General features: G+C 36.6%; 1 protein-coding gene and 1 pseudogene across 1 annotated transcript in view; one reads left to right on the forward strand and one right to left on the reverse strand.

Annotated features, from left to right (window-relative positions):
* Sugct (succinyl-CoA:glutarate-CoA transferase) overlaps positions 1–21,995 on the reverse strand; it is an 808,498-nt gene that overhangs the window by 776,029 nt on the left and 10,474 nt on the right. The window contains exons 2-3 of the mRNA XM_004629655.2: positions 8,438–8,489; positions 7,587–7,660 (exon numbers count right to left, since the gene is read on the reverse strand). Coding sequence (XP_004629712.1) covers positions 7,587–7,660; positions 8,438–8,489 — 126 coding nt within the window. The remainder of the gene's footprint in view (positions 1–7,586; positions 7,661–8,437; positions 8,490–21,995) is intronic.
* On the forward strand, positions 9,211–10,454 carry LOC105741989 (annotated as a pseudogene).

The raw sequence follows: 21,995 nt of genomic DNA on the forward strand, positions 1-21,995 counted from the left end.
AAAAATGAAAACAACTTCATTCTTCAAGGTCCAATTCAAAAAAAAATAGCATTTGGGACTAGGTTTACAAAAGTGATTAATAAATCTATAAAATATTTCTGCAGCAATCAGAAAAGGCAAAAGAAGTTACTGAACAGCAAGTGTCAATAATTTAAGAAACTTCTTTAAATAAAATTTCAGTTACCTAAACTTTTCTTCAAAGCAATAGTGCAAAACCATCAAAACTAGGGTATTTTATTTTGGCCATCTATTCCTAGGAATTCAGTACTATACTCATGTTTTACTCAGAGACAATACTATAAATACTACAGGAAAAGTTTTTTCACTAAAATCTACTGGCAAAGAATGTATGTGGAATTCATAGAATGATCCAATAATCAAATGGCACCAAATTGTGTCACTTATGAGTTTTCTGAGTTCTAAGTAAATGCTGAACTAAGAATCTAATCATGATTATTATCTATGTAGATAATTACAAATAGAGTATCATTATCCCACTTAAAAAACAAAAAGAATTTATGAACATAGGTTAAAGTTTTAAACTCTAAGCATTTAAATAGTGTAACCAATCTCAGGAAGAAATACAGATAATTTTCTGCATATAGTGTGTGTGTGTGTGTGTGTGTGTGTGTGTGTGTGTGTGTGTGCAAGCACGCACACGTGCACACATGCATGCGTCTGTGTAACTTACTGGGGATTTAAATCATGGCTTTCCCTGAGCTACAATTCCAGAATTTTTTTTTTATTTTGAGACATGATCTTGCTAAGCCGCTCAGTCTGAGCTCAAGGTTGTGATCCTCCTGACTCTTTCCAGAGTGCTGGGATTACAGGCACATCTCACTGTGCTGACCAACAGAGATAAGAAAGATCAAAGATGACATATGATTAAAAAAAAAAAAACCTAAGGTCTGAAGAGCTACATATTAAGGTTAAACTGATAAAAGGAAAAGCTTAAGAGGCATGTTTTATGTGACCCACAGGTTTTAATGTCTTTAGCTATTTGCCAAGATTTCAATGGTACTCCAGTGGCTGAAATCAGAAGTTCTGTGGCATTGGAATTAGATGGCAATGTGGAAATTAGAAACATTGTGGAAACTTGGGAGGGAAAGCAAAAATGCCTTGCTAAAAAGTAAACATTTCTCAGTACACAACCAGCAAAGACAAAGAGCAATAAATATTACTAACTACAGAAAGGAAGCATTATCTCTGGAAAGCAGGACTTCCCAAGAAATTCCATTACCTGAGACCAATAAGAACAGGATTAGAGGAAAATAAGAGACAAAATATAATATGTAACAGTATTCACCATGCCAATCAAACAATCTTTTGCTATTTGCTTTTGCTTCTTAGGAAGATTTTGGAGGACATCAAGTTATTATAGGCTTGATTACACTGATACAAAAACCAGAGAAGAATCCCATCAAATATAACTACAGATCAAACTTCCTAATGAACATAGATGCAAAAATCCTCAACAACAAATTCTCCAACAGAGTACAGTAAATCACCAAGGAGATCATTCAACATCACAAAGTAGGATTCACGCCAGGAATGCAGAGATGGTTCAATGTAGGCACACCAATAAATGTAATACAGCACATTAATAGAAACAAGAATAAAAACTACATGATCACCTCAACAGATGAAGAAAAACATTTGATAAAGATCAACACCAGGGCTGGTGAGATGGCTCAGTGGTCTAAAGCACCTACTTAGAACAAGCTTAGCAAAGCACAGGGACCACGGTTCAATCCCCCAGCACCACATGCCAGCCAGCCCACCCCCTGGTGGACTGAGCTGGCCACACACACACACACACACACACACACATAAATAAATAAATAAAATTTTTTAAAAAAAGATCAACACCAATTCATGATAACAACCCCACAGAAAAATTGGAATAGATCGTCTTTTCCTCAATCTGATAAAAGCCACCTGTGACAAACTCAACAGCTGACCTCATACCACACAGAAAGGAAATGAAAGCATTCATTCTAAAATCAGGAACAAGAAAAGGATGCTCACTATCACCCCTGCTGCTAAATGTGGTTCTAGAATCACTGGCCAGAAGAATTAGACAAGAGAAAGAAATAAAAGGAATAAGAATAGGAAAGGGAAAAAATAAATTACCATTATTTATGGATGACATGATACTCTATGTTGAAAAAACCAAAAACTGCACTAAAAGATTCCTAGATTTAATAACCAAATTCAATAGTAAAGCCAGATACAAAATCAACAATCAAAAATCAATACCTTTCTCTCTGCACATAAATAAAAAACTCACTGAGACATACATTAAGGAAATAACACCTTAAAATAGCATCAAGAAAAATGAAATACTTAGGAATCAAGTAAAAGACCTTTACATGGAAAACTATAGTACTCTACTGGGCATGTTGTGCACAACTTTAGTCTCACCACTTGGAGGATGAGGCAGAAGAATTACTGTGAATTTGAGGCCAGAGTGGGTTACGTAGTGAGTAGAAGGCTAGCCTGGCCTGCATAGCAAGACCTTATCTCAAAACAAACACCCAAAAATCTACAGTACTCTAAAAAAGGAGATTGAAGAGGATATCAGAAAGTTGAAAGATATCCCTTGTTCTTTGGTAGGTGGAATAAAATATAGTGAAAATACCCATACTTCCAAAACTGTTATACCAGATTTAATATAACCCTGATCAGAATATAAATAGCATGCTGCACAGAAAACAATCCTAAAATTTATATAGAGTCATGAGATACCTAGCATGGCAAAAGCAATCCTGAGCAACAAAAGCAAAACAGGCAGCATCATAATCCCTAACTTGAAACAATACTACAAAGCTACCACGGTAAGAACAGCATGATTCTGGAAAAAAAAATACTTGAGGATCAGTGGGGCAGAATAGAAGATGCAGAAACAATTTGAAATAAACTCAGTTACCTTATCTTTGACAAAGGAACCAAATGGTTTCAGTGGAGGAAAGATAGCCCTTTAAAGAGGCAATTAAAACATGGAGCTGAGAAAACTAGCTTTCCACATGCAGATTAAAACTACACCCATATCTCTCACCATGCACGAAAAGAAAATAAAAATGAATCAAAGATCTAAATATTAAAAGAGAGTCACTAAATCTACTGGAAGATAGAATAGGTACAACTCTTGAAGACATTAGTGTAAGTGAGGACTTTATGAAAAAAAAAAAACAATCACAAAGGAACTACCATAAAAAATCAACAACTGAAATCCATCTTATTAAAAAGCTTTTTCATGGCAAGAGAACCTACTAACAGAGTAAAGAGACAAACAATAGTATAGGAAAAACTGTTGCTAGCTGCTCCTCAGAGAAAGGACCAATATGTAGAATATATTAAGAAATACAAAAAATCAGACTCCCCTAAGTTTAAAGACTGAATCAAAATGAAATGAATAGATGATTCTCAGGAAAAAAAAAAGAATGGCAAATAAATACAAGAAAAAATGTTCAACATCACTGGGCATTTGAGAGATACAAATTAAAACAACTCTGAGATTCTATCTCACTCCAAAAATAATGGCTGTTACCAAGATATCAATTGATAACAAATGCTTGGGCAGACCTGTGGAGAAAATGAACCCTTCTCCCTGTTGGTGGGAGTGTAGATTGGTGTAACCAATATAGAAATCAGTTTAGAGATTCCTCAAAAACTAAAACTAGAGGTCCCATTCAGCCCAGATATTCTCCTTCTTGGTATCTTTCTGAAATTTAAAGCATCATACCACAGTAATATGTGCACACTCATGTTTATAGCAGCAAGTTTATAATAGCTAAATCTTGCGAACATCCCAAATGCCCATCAACTGATGAATGGATAAAGAAGATCTGATAAACTTGAGATATTTCTAGATAAATACATGCACCTTGACACCACACTCTTAAGTGAAAGAAATTGAACACATGTGTGGAAATATCACATTGTTTCTCTGGTGTGAAAAACCCAAAGGGGAAATAAACACCAAAATTATAACTGATAATGTGAAATGAGAAGGGATTGTTTGACTGAGGAGGTAACTAGGGAGAGTAGTGGGGGAAAGGAAAAACAAGACGGAAAAATGAAAGCCCAGTATTTATAAAGAAGGAGAGAAAGGAGTGTGGGCAAAGGAAAGGGGAAAAAAACAATCAAGATACATCATATACAATACAAATTCCCTATCATGAATGTGATCATTATGTATACCTAAAATGTACTAATCAACTTAATTTTAAATTTTTATGGGCTTTATAACTTAAGGTAAATTAATAAGTTGATGTAATTATAAATTAGTCTCTTGTGAGTCTTCAGATAATTATACACTATTCAGTGTTAGACTCTTTGGAGAATTCTACTTCAGACCCAAAAAGATATGATTTTAAAACATACATAATAATAATCACTATTAGTATTATTCTTGAAACTTCCACAATAAAGTATTTGCCAAGCTTTGTGTCTGGATGTCCATCCAAAGCCTCATGAAATATTAGAGTCAGGGATTTCTGAGACAATTGAATCCACAGTTTGTAATTGGTTCATTGTCTAGTGTTGGGATTGGGGGGGGGATTGAATGCTACACTTGCCCTCAGATGGGTAACCTGAATACAATATAAGAAACGGAAAGAGCCTTGCTCATCCTCTCCTCAGCTGTTGCTTTTGCTGTCTTCTGATGCTATGCTTTCCCCTTTGCCATGCCTCCCTGCCTTGGAGTCAACTGATTACAAATAAGACCTTCACAAACTGTGAGCTAGGGGCTGGAGAGATGGCTCAGTGGTCTAAAGCACCTACTTGGAACAAGCTTGGCAAAGCACAGGGACCGCGGTTCAATCCCCCAGCACCACATGCCAGCCAGCCCCCCCCCTGGTGGACTGAGCTGGCCACACACACACACACACACACACACACACATAAATAAATAAATAAATAAATAAATAAATAAACTGTGAGCTAAATAAAGCTTTCGCCCTTAATTTTTGGTGTTGGGTATTTTGTCTCAGTAATTATCATTGCTGTGACTATAACTGGCCACAATGCTCAGGAGACATTTCATTTGGAAATGTTGGGATAGGCTGCCTGAAAAAGTAGAGCTAGAATGCCTTAAGGCATTCTGTATGGGAGATTCTGGTCTGAGCTAAGAAGTCCAGAAGGTTTATTGAAATCCTGGTGGTAAAGAGGCTCAGAAGTTTCTTCTGGGAAGAAAAATTACATTGGCTATTGGACTCCAGATTATACATGTTATGGCCCGAAAGAAAATTTGTCTGCATCTTGCTCATATCCAGAGACTTTGCCTGAGACTGAGATAAAGGGCAGTGGATTAATCTTGTAGAAGAAGTTTCAAGGCCATTTAATATTGAGGCAATGGCACGGATACTGTCGGAAGCTGTTAGCCTGCTCTATGTTGAGAATCAAAAGCACAGAGTACAACAGAATGATTTAAAATATGAGTTTGGGGGTCGGGGAGATGGCTCAGTGGAATAAGTGCTTCACTGGCAAGCACAAGGGTGTGAGTTCAATCCCCAGTTCCACTAAATAAATAAATAAGAGTTTGACTAGAAGGAAAGATCTGGGAAAGTTGTAGACTGTAAAGGCGGAGCAGAGAAGACCTAGACTATGGAAAAGGAACAGAAGAATACAAAAGATGCCTTAAGGGCATCACAAAATGCAGCAAGACTCTACCCTTTGAAGTCTCAAAATTGCCAAAGTGAAAGATTGTGCTTTGAGAATAAAGCACCAGGGCACCATGTTCCATAATGCAGCAGCCAAACAAATGGCAGCAGCATACAGAATTTGATCCTCAGAATTGGATGCAGACTGTCCAGTAATCCATGCACTAGAGCCCTACAGCCAAGAGAGGGAAGCCTGGCTACTGCTCCAGCTGGCAGCATACCTTGGCATCATCCACACCACACTGGTTTTTAGGTGTAAACAGATTGCAAGAGTTGTGGGGTTAGGAATGCTTCCAACGAGACATGGAAAGGCCCAACAGGCCAGACAGTGTGTCTGTGAGACATTACATGTCCGTAAGAAGCCAAAGGTGCACTGGAGACCCCACAAGTTAGGAAAATCCAAGAATGTGAGTCATCTGAGGAATATGGCAAGGAGGGAGTAGGGTAGGACCAAGAGAGAAGTCATGAAACCACAGAAATGCTGTGGCAGAGCCACCCAAATGCTTTGGAGTTCACATCTTACAACAGATTGTCTTGGGAACAAGAACTTTAGGACATGGAACTTTAGGATTTAATGTTTTTCTTGCTGTATTTTTGGACTTTTTTCAGTCCCTTTCCTTTGAATCCTCTTCTTTGCAACTTTTGGAATGAAAATGTCTATCTTGTGTGATTGAATGCTGGGAAGCATTTACTTTTCTTTTCATGTATAGAAGAGCTCACAGCTAAGAGTTTGTCTTAAATCTCGGAGGGGACTTGAGTCTTAGACTTCTCAGTAATGCTGAAATTCTCAGTACTTTGGCAACTTGTAGGGATGGAATAAATGCATTTTTCATAAAGAGATGTGCATAAGTCTTTGGGAGGCCAAGACAGGAAAGTTACAATTTGTGTCTGGGTACCCACCCAAAGCCTCACGCAGTCATGGGGGCACAGTTTTCAGAGACAACTTACAGTTTATGATTGGTTCATTGACTAGTGCCGGGGTTGGGGGTATGAGTGCTACACGTGCTCTGAGTGGGTAGCCTGCATGCAAAATAAGGAATGGAAAGAACCTTGCTCCCCATTAGGGTGGAGTGATTATTTGCCTGCCCTATGGAGCTCCTGGTTTCAATCATCAACAATGCAAATGAAAAAATAATTACTAAAAGAGAAAATGTTCCTTTATTAAAAACAGAAAAGAATAACTGAGGTGTGGTTCTAGGCATCCTTTTTGAAGGATCCCTATTCTTTTGCCTTCTCTGCTTCTTTTGTATACTATTTTTCCTTGCTTCCTTTTACCTCATAGTCCCAGCATATGGTCCCCACCACTAATCAGTCTCAACAGTAGAGCTTGTGCAAGGTTAAGGAGCGTCAGGGTCAGAACAGGGCAAATGTATATACTCCTTATTAGCTGTGTGGGCTTGAACAAGTTGCTTGACTATTTGTGCCTACCTATTCCCATTTACAAAGTAGGAATCACAACATCAGCTTACAGGATTGTCACAAACATTAAACTAAAATTAGCAAAAGGGTGAGAACTTTGCAAGGCAATGTAATAAGTGTCACTGACATCATTGTTATATGTTCTAAAGAAGGTTTCAAATGTATGAGAAGCTTTGAGCCTTAGTCCTTGGCACATGTAAAAACAGCATTAGTATAGGTTGATAGGGAAACAAGACTAGAAAAAAGAAAAATAATCATTTAATTATCTCTTCACCCAACTTATAGATGCACTAAAATGAATAATTTAAAAATAACTAAAATAAGGGGGCCGGGGAGATGGCTCAGTGGAATAAGCGCTTCCCTGGCAAGCTCAAGGGCCTGAGTTCAATCCCCCAGTTCCACAAAAAAAAATAAATAAATAAATAAATAAAATAAAATAAAATAAAAATAACTAAAATATTGATTAGCCTGATTTTATTTTGTAGAGGAAGCCATAGTTTTTACCTGGTTTTTCTACTTTAATAACTTCTGCTCCAAGATCTCCCAAATTCATAGTAGCAAAAGGTCCCGCCAATACCCTACAAGGTTAAATTGATAAATGACCATATTGAAAATTTCTATATTATTTTAACAGTTCATTGATATACATAAGTTCATGTAATATTTGTAAAACTCAAAATTGTTTAAAATTGCAATTTAGCCAAAAGCACTCTACTTCTAAAACTCTGAGAAAGAAACTGAAACTGAGGTAAGATTAATATGCCAGAAAGCTTAGTTTACAGAAATGAAATTTTGGAAGATGTTATATAATTATCCACCTACGTAATAAAATCTTATAATTTTGAACATCACAGGAAAATATGCAAAATATAATAGTATGTTTAAGATTGGGGGTGGGGAAATAGTTCAGTGGTCTAAGCACTTGCCTGGCAAACACAAGAACCCGGGTTCGATCCCTGGTACTGCATTCCATGCCAGCTTTGCACTGTGCCAGCCACCAAAAGCAGGTGTGGTGGCACATGCCTGCAATACCAGTGCTAGGGAGGCTGAGACAGGAGGATCACTATGAATTTGAATTGCATAGTGAGACTCTGTACCAAATAAATAAATGAAGATTTTTTTTAAAATTAAAAAAAGTTTGGGGAAAGTTCCTTTTTTGATTATATATAAATAAGGAGATTGACAAAAATGTATAAATATTACAGTATTACCTCTTTTAATAATGAAATCAAAGGAATTTTTTTCCTTTTTTTTTTCTTCTCCAAAATGTTTATATATGTATACAAATATCCTTTATAACACAAAAAAACAAAGATAGTTCCCAATCATCAAAATGCATATTACCCAAAACAAACCTTGTTAAGTCCAGGATTTTTACACCCGCCAATGGCTTTACATTGTCAGTATCTGGCAAAAGATAGAAAACATTTCAAGAGTACTGATTACTAATTTTCAAAGTAAATAAGGCAGAGTCTTTCACATTCTGCTCTAAGTAATCTCTTTTACTATACAAAATTAAAATTTTTCTTTACAATGGTCCTACTTTATATGTAACACAGATCCTTTCACTGCTCTCATTAAAAATCAATAGTAAGCATTAAAACCTCTAAAACAGATTACTCCCAATACAAAGAGTCCACAAATACACTAGGTATTTTGTGTAATAAACAATGAAGTGAGCTACACAATGGCATAATCTTTTATCTTTAAATTAATTTTATTTTGCACTTTTGATATATACAATGATCACATTCATCATAGAGGATATGTACATATATACAAGGTATCTTGATTTTTTCCCCATTCTTCTCCCTTCAATCCCTCTTCTCATTTACGAAAGCTGTTTCATTTTTTCCTTCTATTCTCCTTTTTTGTCCTTTTCCTTTTCTTCCCTTCACCCTAGCCTCTCCCTCATTCCCATCTGAACATTTTGTTCCTACTTCGCAGTATCTTTCATTTATTTTTGGCCTTATTTACACTTTTAGTTTCTCACATCAGAGAGACATGTGATATTGAAACATGTGTACACAATATATTTCAGTTAAGTGTACGGTCTTGTCTTAATTATTTTTCTTGTTGGTGAGACAAAATATCCAACACCCAAAATTATAGGAGAAAAGGTGAGAGAAGAATCCACAACGGCACCATGGCTCAACCAAAGAACCTTGAAGGTTACATGGGATTTGCCAATCTCCCAAATCAAGTATATAGAAAATCAGTGAAGAGGTTTGAATTCACACTTAGGGTGGTAGGTGAATCTGGACTGGGAAAGTCAACATTAATCAACTCATTATTCCTCACAGATTTGTATTCTCCAGAGTATCTGGGTCTTTCCCATAGAATAAAAGACTGTACAGGTGGAAAAAGCCAAAGTTTTAGTCAAAGAAGGTGGTGTTCAGTTGCTGCTCACAATAGTTGATACCCCAGGAATTGGAGATGAGGTCAATAATAGTAGTTGCTGGCAGCCTGTGATCGACTACATTGACAGTAAATTTGAGGATTACCTAAGTGCAGAATCATGAGTGAACAGATGTCATATGCCTCATAACAGGGTGCAGTGTTGTTTATACTTCATTGTTCCTTCAGGACATGGACTTAAACCATTGGATATTGAGTTTATGAAGCACTTGCATGAGAAAGAATATCATCCCACGTTTGCCAAAGCTGATACACTCACACCCGAGGAATGCCAACAGTTTAAAAAAACAGATAATGAAAGAAATCCAAGAACATAAAATTGAAATATATGAATTTCCAGAAATAGATGATGAAGAAGAAAATAAGCTGGTTAAAAAAATAAAAGATTGCTTGCCTCTTGCTATGGTGGGCAGCAATACTATCACTGAAGTTAATTGCAAAAAGGTCAGAGGAAGGCAGTACCCTTGGGGTGTGGCTGAAGTTGAAAATGGTGAACATTGTGATTTTATAATTCTAAGAAATGTGTTGATAAGGACACACATGCAGGACTTGAAAGATGTCACTAATAACGTGCACTATGAGAAGTACAGAAGCAGAAAACTGGCAGCTGCCACTAACAATGGAGTAGACAATGACAAGCACACAGGGCAACCTACTTAGAGCCCTCTGGCACAGATGGAAGAAGAAAGAAGGGAGCATGTAGCCAAGATGAAGAAGATGAAGATGGAGATGGAGCAGGTGTTTGAGATGAAGGTCAAGGAAAAAGTTCAAAAACTGAAGGGCTCTGAAGCTGAGCTCCAGCAACCCCATGAGCAAATGAAAAAGAATTTAGAAGCACAACACAAAGAATTAGAGGGAAAATGCCATCAGTCTGAGGAAGAGAAAGCAAACTGGGAAGCTCAGCAACACATTTTAGAGTAGTAGAACTCTTCAAGAACCTTGGAAAAAGAAAAAAAAAAAGAACCTTGGAAATAACAAGAAGAAAGGAAAGATCTTTTAAACTCTCTGTTGACCTCCAGTTACATATTAGTTGCCAATACGCCAGCTTGGACATCAGTGTGTGTTGGATCCATTTGACCAATTTTCACCAGTTTTTAAATCTATAATGATGGATCTGACAGCATGACAAAAATTATTTTGTTATTCTTGATGTAATTAAGATGCCTTGAATTGTCTACAGTGTTGTGTACTTAGAAAGTAACAGCTCTCAGTACCTTTCTACATTTTCTTTTCTTTTATTATTAAACAGATGTCTTCAATTTATTTTTTTTTATTTTACTTTATTTTTTTGTGGAACCAGGGATTGAACTCAGGCCCTTACGCTTGCCAGGGAAGCACTTATTCCACTGAGCCATCTCCCCAACCCCAGATGTCTTCAATTTAATGAAAGAGAAAATTTTACTGTTGTACAATCATATTCTGGTGGTTTGATTGTTTACAGGATATTCCAAAATAAAAGGACTCTGGAAGGTTTTCATTGAGGATAAACTGCCATAATATGATACCAACTATGCTTCTCTATGATAATTATAATACAGAAGTTCCATTCAGTGCAACCTATACAATAATGTAATTTAGTCTAACATAGTTGACCCTATTTTTTAACACTACCATTGTTTAAAAGTACACATGGAAAAAACCTATATGCTTACAGTGCACCTAAAGCTTTTTTATAACAACCTTTTTGTTTGTTTGATTTGGATTCTTTTGAGTATATATTATTCTCATTTAGTGCCCTCTTTAGAATCTCATTACTAGTTCATTTTTGTAATAACATTTAATTTAGATATTTTCCATATATTGGCCCTGCTAAAATAGAATATAGCATCTTTCATATGGTAGAAACCAACAAGAAAATTTTCCTTTAACTCCCTTTTTACACTTTATGGTAAGCAGCAGGGGGAAATGCATTTATAGATCATTTCTAGGCAGATTGTGATGCTAATGACCAATCTGTCTCTACCTATACACTAGGAAGGGACATCATGGCCTCCCAAGGAGAAAAGTCACCATTCTGCATTTAGCTTTATCCATATATTGCATTTCTGTATTGTAAAAAATTCACATAGTAAACAATGTTGTGATATAATAAATACATACATACATACATACATACATACCTACATACATACATACATACATACATACATACATAAGAAGAGGTTTATTTGGTTCAGTTTGTAGAGGTTTCAGTCCATAATCAGCTGGCTCCAAGGCAGAGTGGCTTTGCCACGGTCCATCAGAGAAGAGAAAGGTTCATGGTCCCCACAGGATAACAAAAGGACAAGCCTGTTTCTGGCCCTTATATTGTGTGCAGGTTATCTGCTCTAGGGCATGTGCAGCACCCTCATCCTTAATCCTAGCCAGAACTATGCCAAATTATGCCAATTAGTGGACTAATTTACTAATCACACACTCTTGATCCCAGCACCATGCACTGTTGATACACATCTGAAAAACCCACCCTCAATTATGCCTTAGGCTTTAGCAGAGTGGGGAAAGATCTAGACCCAAACCATAAAAAGTCTCAGGGTACATCCAGTTATCTAGAAATGTCTCACATTTATCCTGTTTGCAGCTAAGTAGTACTCTGTCGTATATAAAGACTACATCTTCTTTAACCATGCATCAGTTGGTGTACATTTGGGCTTTTTCCAAGACATAGCTATTAAAAATTCTGCTGCTATAAACATAGATGTACATATATCATTGTGGTATGATGCTTTTAATACTTTGAGAAAGCTACCAAGAAAGAAGAGTAGCTGGGTAAAAAGGAATCTCTAGTGTGTCTAGCTATCCCTCACAAAGCCTCATGCAGTGATAGGGTGGCTTCTAGATACATATGACTAACTCTTGATCCACATCTGGATTATGGATATGAGTGCTACACCTGCCATGGGGCAGATAAACTGCATACAAATGTAAGGAGTGGAGAGGCTTGCTAGCAGGTGCAGCTGCTGCTCCTCCCCTTGCTCCTCCCTTTGTTTGGAACTGCCATGAACAGCTGCACTCTGCCATGGAGCCAGCTCAGTATGGACTGAAACTTCCACTGTGAGCTAAATGAATCTTTCCTTCCTTAATTTTGAGTGTTGGTTATTTTGTCTCAGCAATGAAAGAAAAGTAACTAAGACACTCTAGTTTTAGTTTTTGGCTGCATGCTGATTTCCATATTGGTCATAGCAATTTACACTCCTATGAACAGTGTCCGAGACCCAAGCACACTTGAAGGAAACTTTCCCCCATCTTAGCAGCCTCCTTCTCAAATTTTTCAATGGTTCTTTTGGGGGTTTTTGTTGTTGTTTGGGGCTTTTTTTTTTTTTTTGGTCTTATTTGTATTTTAGGGAAGGCTCTACAAGGTGTTCAGGGTTTCACTACTAGATCAGACTCATAGTGATCTGCTGATTTACAGCCTCCCAAGAGCTGGGATTGCAGGCATGTGCCAACACACCCAGTCTCAACTGCTGGCTGAGCATGCCCCAGAAGTGGGGCTGACACAGCAGGCCCAGGGATCAAACCTGGCCCCTGAGCCTGCTTGCAGGCATTTTAATCTGCTGAGCTATTTGGCCAGCCCTAATGGTTCTTTTGTTGATGCCACCGCATTTGTAGATCAGATGGCCAGTGGTGGTGGACTTGCCAGAGTCCACGTATCTGATGACAATGATGTTAATGTGAGTCTTTTCCTTTTCCATATTGCTTTGATTTAGTGGTGGCTTTTACTACACCTGTGCTCTCCCAGCAAACCTGTTGTGGAAAAAAAAGCTTAATTTGCATTTTTGAATGACCAGTGCTGATGAACTTTTTCCATATGTTTATTTGCCATTTATACTTCATCTGAGCATTTATTTATTTCAGAAGGCCATTTTGGGGTCTTTAAATTCAGGGGTTCTGATTTTTTTGAATTCTTTATATATTCTAAATATGTTTTTTGTCTGAGGAATACCTGGTAAAGATCTTTGATGCACTTTGATTTTACTTTAACACAGTGAGAAATACGACTTGGTTTTAATCTTCAGCATGTGGAAAGCCAGTTTTTCCAGCACCTTGTATTAAGATGTTACTTTTCTTCTAGTGAAACTGTTTGGCTCCTTTGTCAAATGTAAGGTAGCTGAGTGCATTTCAAGTTGCTTCTACATCTTCTAATCTGTCCCACCAATACTGTAGTCTTTTTTTGCCAGTACCATGGTGTTTTATTATGATAGCTTTCTAGTACTGTTTCAAGTCAGGGATTGTGATGCCACCTGCTTTGCCTTTGTTGCTCAGGACTGCTTTTTCCATGCTAGGTCTCTTCTGGTTCTATATAAATTTTAGGATTGTTTGCTCTAGTTCTGTGCAGTATGCTATTGGTATGCTGATTAGGATTGCATTCAATCTGGTATAACAGTTTTGGAAGTATAGTTATTTTCACTGTATTTGTTCCATTTACCAAAGAACAAGGGATACCTTTTGACTTTCTGACACTCCCTTCAATCTCTTTTTTCAGAGTACTGTAGTTTTTTGGGTGCTTGTTCATTTTGAGATGACTTGCTATGTAAGCAAGGCTAACCTTCTACTCACTATGTAGCCCACCCTAGCCTCAAATTCACAGTAATTCTCATGCCTCACCTTCCCAAGTGCTGAGACTAAAGGTGTGCACAACTATGCCCAGTAGAGTCTATATTTTTCCATGTAAAGGTACTTTACTTTCTCCATTAGATTGATTCCTAAGTATTTCATTTTTCTTGATGATATTTTGAGGTGTTATTTCCTTAATGTGCCTCTCAGTGAGTTATTTGTACACAAACAGAAAGATGTTAATTTTTATTGTTCATTTTATATCCCTCTATGCTATTGAATTTGCTTATTAAATCTAGGGGTCTTTTAGTGAAATTTTTGGGATATTCCACTGAGAATATCACATCATCCACAGATGTTTAACTTAATTTCCTTTCCTATCATTATTCCTTTTATTTCTTTCTCTTCTCTAATTGCTCTGGCCAATGATTCCATAACTATATTGAGAATCGAGGGTGATAGTGGGCATCCTTGTCTTGTTTCTGATTTTAGAGTGAACGCTTTCCATTTAATGTGATGTTGGCTGTTGGTTTGTCACAGATTGCTTTTATCAGATTGAGATAAAAGATTACCTATTCCAATTTTCTGTGGAGTTGCTTCATGAGTGTGTGTTGGCCTTTTTTCAAATGCTTTTCTAAATCTATTGAGGTGATCATGTAGTTTTTAATCCTTGTTTCTTTTAATGTGCTGTATTACATTTATTGGTTTGCACATGTTGAACCATCCCTGGATCCCTGGGATAAATCTTACTTGGTCATAGTGAATAATCTCCTTGGTGATTTGCTGTACTCAGTTGGCATGTTATTTTAGATTTTTGCTTCTGTGTTCACTAGAGAGCTTGGTCTATAGTTTTTTGTTTGTTTTTTGGTTGGATCCTTCTCTGATTTTGGTATCAGGGTAATGCTTGAGTCCAAGAATGAGTTTGGAAGTATTGCTTCTTTTACAAGTTCATTAAAGAGTTTGAGAAATCATAGCATTAAATCTCTAAATTTCTTGTAGATCTCAGCAGTAAATCCACACGATCTGGGCTTTTCTTATATCTTTAATTTCATTGACTGATACTGGTTTATTTAGATTCCCCCCCCCAACCTTTTTTTTTTTTTTTTCTTTTGAGACGGGGATTCACTAGCAGTTCACATTAGCCTTGAACCTACATTTACCCCAGGCTGGCCTCATAAGGATCTGCTGGGATAATAAGTATGTCACCACACCCTGCATCTTTAGAATTTTTATATCTTAATTCAGCTTTGGTAATTCACACATATCTAGGAATTTGCCTATTTTCATTGTGTTTTCTGTCTCACTAGAATATAGGTTCTTGAATCAGGCACTGATGATCTTGTGGTTTTCTGCAGTGTCTGTTGTGACTTCACTCTTTTCATTCCTAATTGCATGAATTTGAGTCTTTACTTTTTCTTATAAAATTGACTAGAGGAGGGCCAGCGGTATAGCTCAGCGGACTAAGCGCTTGCTTAGCTAAGCGCAGGGGCCAGGGTTCAATTCCTGGCTCAGCATGCTGCGCTGGCCCTGCCTTCGGGTGCACTGAGTCGGCGATGGAGTCCGGGCATGGTGATGCGCGCCTGTAATCCCAGCCCTTGGAAGGCAGAAATCGGGAGGATGGCTACTAATGTGGGCTACGTAGTGAGACCCTAACAAAAACAACAACAAAAAAAAAGATTGACTAGAGGTTTGTCTATTTTATTTATTTAATCTTTAAAAGAACCACTCTTTCACTCATTGATTCTTGGTATTGTAACCTATATAATATATAATAACCTATATAACATGTTAGTTTTTCAAGAGATGAAATGATGAATCTTAAAAGTGAATTAGTTTATAATCATATGTGTGTCTTCTTTGTCTATCAACTATAAAAACAAGCACATTGATAATTATAATAGCAATTTACTGAACACAAATAATATTAACATTAAATCATGAAATCAAAATTTAGCCAAATATCTCATATGATGACTGAGCTCAATCAGAATTCATTTTAAAGTCCCTATTGGGAAAATATGGTAACATTCAATATATTTTTGACAATTTTTATGTTTTAGAACTGGTTTGGGTCTACAATATAATTGAGTGGGAGGTATAGAGATTGTCCCAAAGTATCATCACCCCACATTTGTAAAGCTGCATCCTGTGCCAGGTTGGCATATTTGTGATAATCAATTAATCTACATCCCTGGCAAGCACAATGTCCCAAGTTCGATCCCTGGTAGAGAGAGAGAGAGAGAGAGAGAGAGAGAGAGAGAGAGAGAGAGAGGAGAGAGAGAGATGAAGATTATTACAAATGTTTTTCTCACCTGATTAATAAACATTTAAAACATACAATGTATATCCAGTATTGGTGTGGTGAAATGGACACCTTCATACAGTGTGCAAGGTAAACCAGTAACTACCTTTTAGGAGAGTAATTTGACACCTGTGAAAATTTAAAATATTAATATGCTAAATTTTACTCTTGGCATAATTTAATTCATAGAAACACTCCACAAATATACTAAGATACAAGTACACAAACATCCACTGTAAAACTTGTTTAGATTTTTCTGCCATAAGTCTTAGAAGAATGATTTACATAGGGCATATTATGTATAACATTTGTTATGATTATATAAACATATATAACAAATTACATATAAATATATGTAATTATAACAATACATTAAATTAGTTGTGACAGATGTGTACATCTATAAAATTATCTCTACAATCAAGAAAAAGAATTTTCTCCTACCTAGAAGTTTGTCCTCCTGCCCCACAAACTACCACTCACTCTAATCCAAGTGTTAGGCAACCACTGATTTTTCTGTCATACTAATTTAGCTTGCATTTTCAAGAACTATGCATACATAAGATACAATATGTACTTTATTTGTGTGGCATCTTTATTGAGAATGATTTTGAAATCTATCTTTTCTGTTGCATTTTTATTATTCTTCTACATGGATATACCATATTTATTTAATCATTCAAATGTTAAGAGACACTACTGTAGTTTAAATATAGTTTGCCCCCACTAAAACTTATGCTAAGGCTTGATTCTCAGTGTGGAAGTATTTGGAGATGTGACCTAGTAGGAAGTGTTTGGACTATTGCATAGATTAGTGTCTTTCTTGCATAAGTAAGTTCTCAATCTCTCTCAGAACTAGATTAGGTATCATGACAGCAGGTTATTACATAGCAACTAAATGCTCATCTTTGCATTTCTTCTTTGATATTAGCACATTTGCCCTTTTACTTTCTACCATAAGTTGAAGCAGAACTTCCCAGGCTCAAGAACAATAAGCCAAAATAAACCTCTTTTCTTTGTAAATTATTCCATCTCAAGTATTCTGTTTATAGCAACAGAAAATGAATTAAGAGACAGTGAATTGGTTTTTAGGCTACACTAAATCAAGCTGCTATGAACATTCATGATCAAGTCTTTATGAGGGCATGTCTTTATTTTGTTTTGAGTAAATACCTAATGGATTGAGTGGGTAATTGTAAGTGTATGTAGAATTTCTCAACAGACTGCCAAGCAGATTCCTAAAGTGGTTGTAAAACACTGTATGTGAGTTCCAGATGTTCCACATCTCTACATCACTAGGAATTATTACTTTCTCAACGTTGGCCATTCTAGTGGATAATGGTTTTGTGTTGTTTCAGTTTACATGTCACTGATGACCAATGATTAAACATTTTTATGTTTATAGTTGGCCATTTAATGAAGCAAAAACCTTTAAGCTGAATTGATTTAACATTGGGGAATAGAATTTAACTTTTTATTGTCTAAAAAGACACTCAGGACTACTGGAGTGTATTTAATTCAAAATCAATGAATAAGTTTTAAATAAGAGCATAAACTCTGTAGTCATACTGCCTGGGTTTATTTCCCTATTCAACTATTTACCTCTAAAGTGGCCTTAAGCAAGATAACTTCACTGCTATGAATTTCTCTTTATTTATCTGAAGCACCCTATCTCACTGGATCTGCAAAGATTAAATGAAATGTTGAATGCAGTGTATTTACAACAATTTTCTGGCATCAAATAAATGCTCAATAAAAAATATGTAATTGTTAACACCATCATATATATGTTATATAGTCACACCAACTACTAAATTTCAGATTTAAAAACAAGAAAAAAATACATGATTATTTTACAGAACAGAGAAAATATGACTACAAATATCCTATGCTCTTAAGAAAATTAACCAGAACCATATTTCACCTATTTGTAACAGAATGGATAGGCTACGAGGAATAGAAGAGTGACAACATGTGAAAGAACAGTTGGAAAGGGCAGAAATTGTTATAATTTTTAGAAATATATTGAGCAGCTTGCATATTTCTGTCATATTTGGCCTCTAGTACGAAAAGCTATTATGATGATACAACTGGGCAACCATGCAAAGAAGTATAATTATAATGAAGCTACTATCAATTCTATGCTTGCCAGAGCTGCCTGCTAGAACTCCCCTGGTACTTGCCCCTAGAATATCTATGACACAAATAAACTTGGGCAGCCCCAGAACAGGGATAGTTGACAGATGCCCACATAAGTGGCTCATCTGTGTGACCGTAATCATGGCAATCCTCTCCACTCATACTAGTCAACTACTGAGGCAAAAAAAAGGGCCACTTCATAAAACAAACTGATCAAATATCAATACAAACAGAACATGTGACACACACCAAAAGGACTGTTTTGTGTTTTACAAGAGCATTTAACCACCAGGACATATGTGTGAGAACACAAAACATGGACAGCTCTTTAAAGTATGCTTTCTTAATCTGCTGATGCTTTTCCCTATAATAGTTACCATGATGTTTTCATTCTAGCATGCACTAGAAATTATGAAACGAGCTCTACTCCTAATAACCTAAATTGGCAAGCAATTTTAGGAGGGCAGTATGAGTGGAAAACTAGCATCCATTGGAAGGTATCCCAGGGAAATCACAATTTTGGAATCACTAGGAAATAATTGTTTCCAATTTCTAAATTTGTGGGAAATAAGAAACAAGGTTTATGGAGACTAAAAGATCTTCAGACTTAAGGACATTCCAATTCTATTCTGCACCCAAATCCATATGCGTTTATATTCACAACCATTTGTGAAAAAATCATGTGAAGATAACTTTTTTTATTTTAAAGAGAAAATAAAGACAACCAAGACAAAAACAGAAAAACACAAAAAAGAGACAATCTCAAAACAATATAAAAATTATTTTCCTATCATCTTATTTTGAGGATAACAATTTTTAATTCGTTTTCTTTCTCTTAAATCTCAGGAGGAGTTGGCTGTGATGCCACACTCCTGTAACCCAGCACTTGAGAGGCTGAGACAGAAGCATTGCTACAAGTCTGAGGCCAGCCTAGGCTACATAGTGAGTTCAAGTCTCACCTGAACTATCTAACAAGCCCCTGTCTCAAAGAAATATCCCAGGGAAAAAGGACATGAGTCTTTGGCTTCAATCATTTAAGTTCATGAATAATAAAGAATAAAAGCTGGGTATGGTGGTGCATGCCTATAGTCTCAACTACTTAGGAGCCTGATGTAGGAGAGGCACTTGAACCCACACACTCCAGAACAGCCTGTCCAACACAGCAAGACACCATCTCAAAAGACAAAAGTAAAACATGAATTCACCTTCCAACTCAATTAATATTAATTTCTAAGGCCCCTGCTACATTGTTAAGAGAATACAAACAAACAAGTAAAAATATCTCACTTTTGCAATTGATTTCCGTGGGTTGTTTTGTTTTTTATTTTGTTTTGTTGTACTTTAGGGAAGGGTGTACAGGGTGTTCAGGATCTCACTACTAGATCGGACTGGTAGTGATCTGCCTGTTTACAGTCTCCCAAGAGCAGGGATTACAAGTGCAAGCCCCACCATGCCCAGTCTCAATTGCCATCTCAGCATGCCCTGGGGGCGGGGCCAGCACTGCAGGCCAGGGACATGAACCCCTTGCCCCTGCGCCTGTTTGAAGGCACTTTAACCCGCTAAGCTATTTGGCTGGCCCTGTTTTCCATGTTTTGTCTTTACTTTTAAAAAGTCTTATTAAAAATAAGAAAACACAGATAAAGTTAATAGTGAAATTACTCATTTTTAGATCATTCAAAGCTAATAATTTCTAGTGTTTTTAGTATAAATGCCTTTAGAGATGTAAAAATAGTAAATAGATGGGTAAATACTAGGTGTGTGATTGTCAGCTTTCTTGATGCTAAGTCAAAATTTCTGACGCACACAAATTAAAGGAGAAGTTTATTCAACTCATGATTTCATAGGATTTCACTCAGTACAGCTGGCTCTTAGGCAGAAGCATTACAGTGGAAGGATGTGTGAATGAGAACAGTGGAGGAAAGCTGCTTACCGCGTGGCATTTAGAAAGCAGAGAACAGAGGAAGAACCCAAGAGGAAGAGACCAAGGACACGATCCAGTCCCTAAGGTAGTGTGCCTATGACATACTTCCTCCAGCTACACCCTACCTCCTAGCAGTCCACTCAGCTGTAAACTCCCCAATGAATTAATCCAATGATGAAGTAAGTACCTTCACTTCTAAAAGTTTCTTAATCCAATCAAGTTGACAATCAAGATTTGCCAGCACAGGATAGTCAGAACGTTAAAATCTAAGCATTCTGTGTATACTATATTTTCTTTTATTTTGTGATCTAAAGGCATTTCCATTAAGAAGGTCAGCCTATTGGATCATCATAGCTAAGAGACCCAGGTCAACTAGACATAGCTATTATGGTTCTTCAAGTTCTACTATACACCCAAATGCTAAAGTTATAGGGCAATTACACTTTTTATGGATAACCAGAGAGCAATAGTGAGATGAACAATGTATAATTCAACCTCTGCTGACAATTAATTTCCTATGAATTGGCCCTCCCCTCCAAGGCCTTGTTATTATTGTGGGATTTTTTCAGTTAAGCAGGATTTGGGGACTGTTGGATACTATTGCTTTTTAAAAACTTGAGAAATTTACAGTAAGTATTAAAAAAAAAGAAAAAGTTTATAAATCAAGGTTAAAGCATGCCTAATGAAAACACAAGTTAGTGCTAATCCCAAATATGTTCCTCCATGTTTCACAGTTTTCCAAAAATTATATCATAGTAAAATAACAGGGATCTGGTCAATTATACAATCAGAAATAGTAAAAGCCAATTACAACCAGGCATAGTGACACACACCTATGATTCCAGCTACAGAGATGGAAGAGTCAGAAATACAGGCAAGTTTGAGGCCAATTTAGTGAAGCCTGTCTTAAATTTAACAAGATGGGCCTGGATTTAATCCTTGGTACTAGAAAATAATTTGAAAATTTACTTCCAAGATGGAGATGGTATCACACACCCATAATCCCAGTACTGAGGAGACTGAGGCAGGATGATCACCTCAAATTTAACATCAACCTGGGATACAGTGAGTTCAAGGCCAGCCTAAATGACAACAGCAAGACACTGTCTCAATAAAAATAAAAAGTACTTCCAACCTGATTTTTAAAAGAACCACATGAAATCGTATTGTTCTCTATTCCCTCAGAAAACTACAAGAATTAGGAATTTCCATTTGTATAACATATGCACATACGTTGCATTAGTATAGCAACAATTTTTATCTGTTGAGTCACTTGGATTGAGGGTTACTTCACAAAGCTGCATGACTTAACCTATCAGACACCAATAAAGATGCCAAGCCTTGCAAGGAGAGTAAGTTCTAAGTGAGTTTCCAGAACCAAAGCCAACAACTAGGAAATCCATTTCAGGCACAAATGTGTCACTGTTCCTTTAGGAGTTATCTTTTCAAAGTACAGAAGGCAAAGATTTTACTAAAGGATTCTTCAATCATTTTTATAGCTGATCAGTCTGCTCTCCTTAAAATCATCCTTTTCCCACTTGAAAAAAAAAAAAAAAGCACATTCCTTACACATCCTTGTTCT

Source organism: Octodon degus, unplaced genomic scaffold (genome assembly GCF_000260255.1).
Source record: "Octodon degus isolate 3935 unplaced genomic scaffold, OctDeg1.0 scaffold00031, whole genome shotgun sequence".
Classification (NCBI taxonomy): Eukaryota; Metazoa; Chordata; class Mammalia; order Rodentia; family Octodontidae; genus Octodon; species Octodon degus.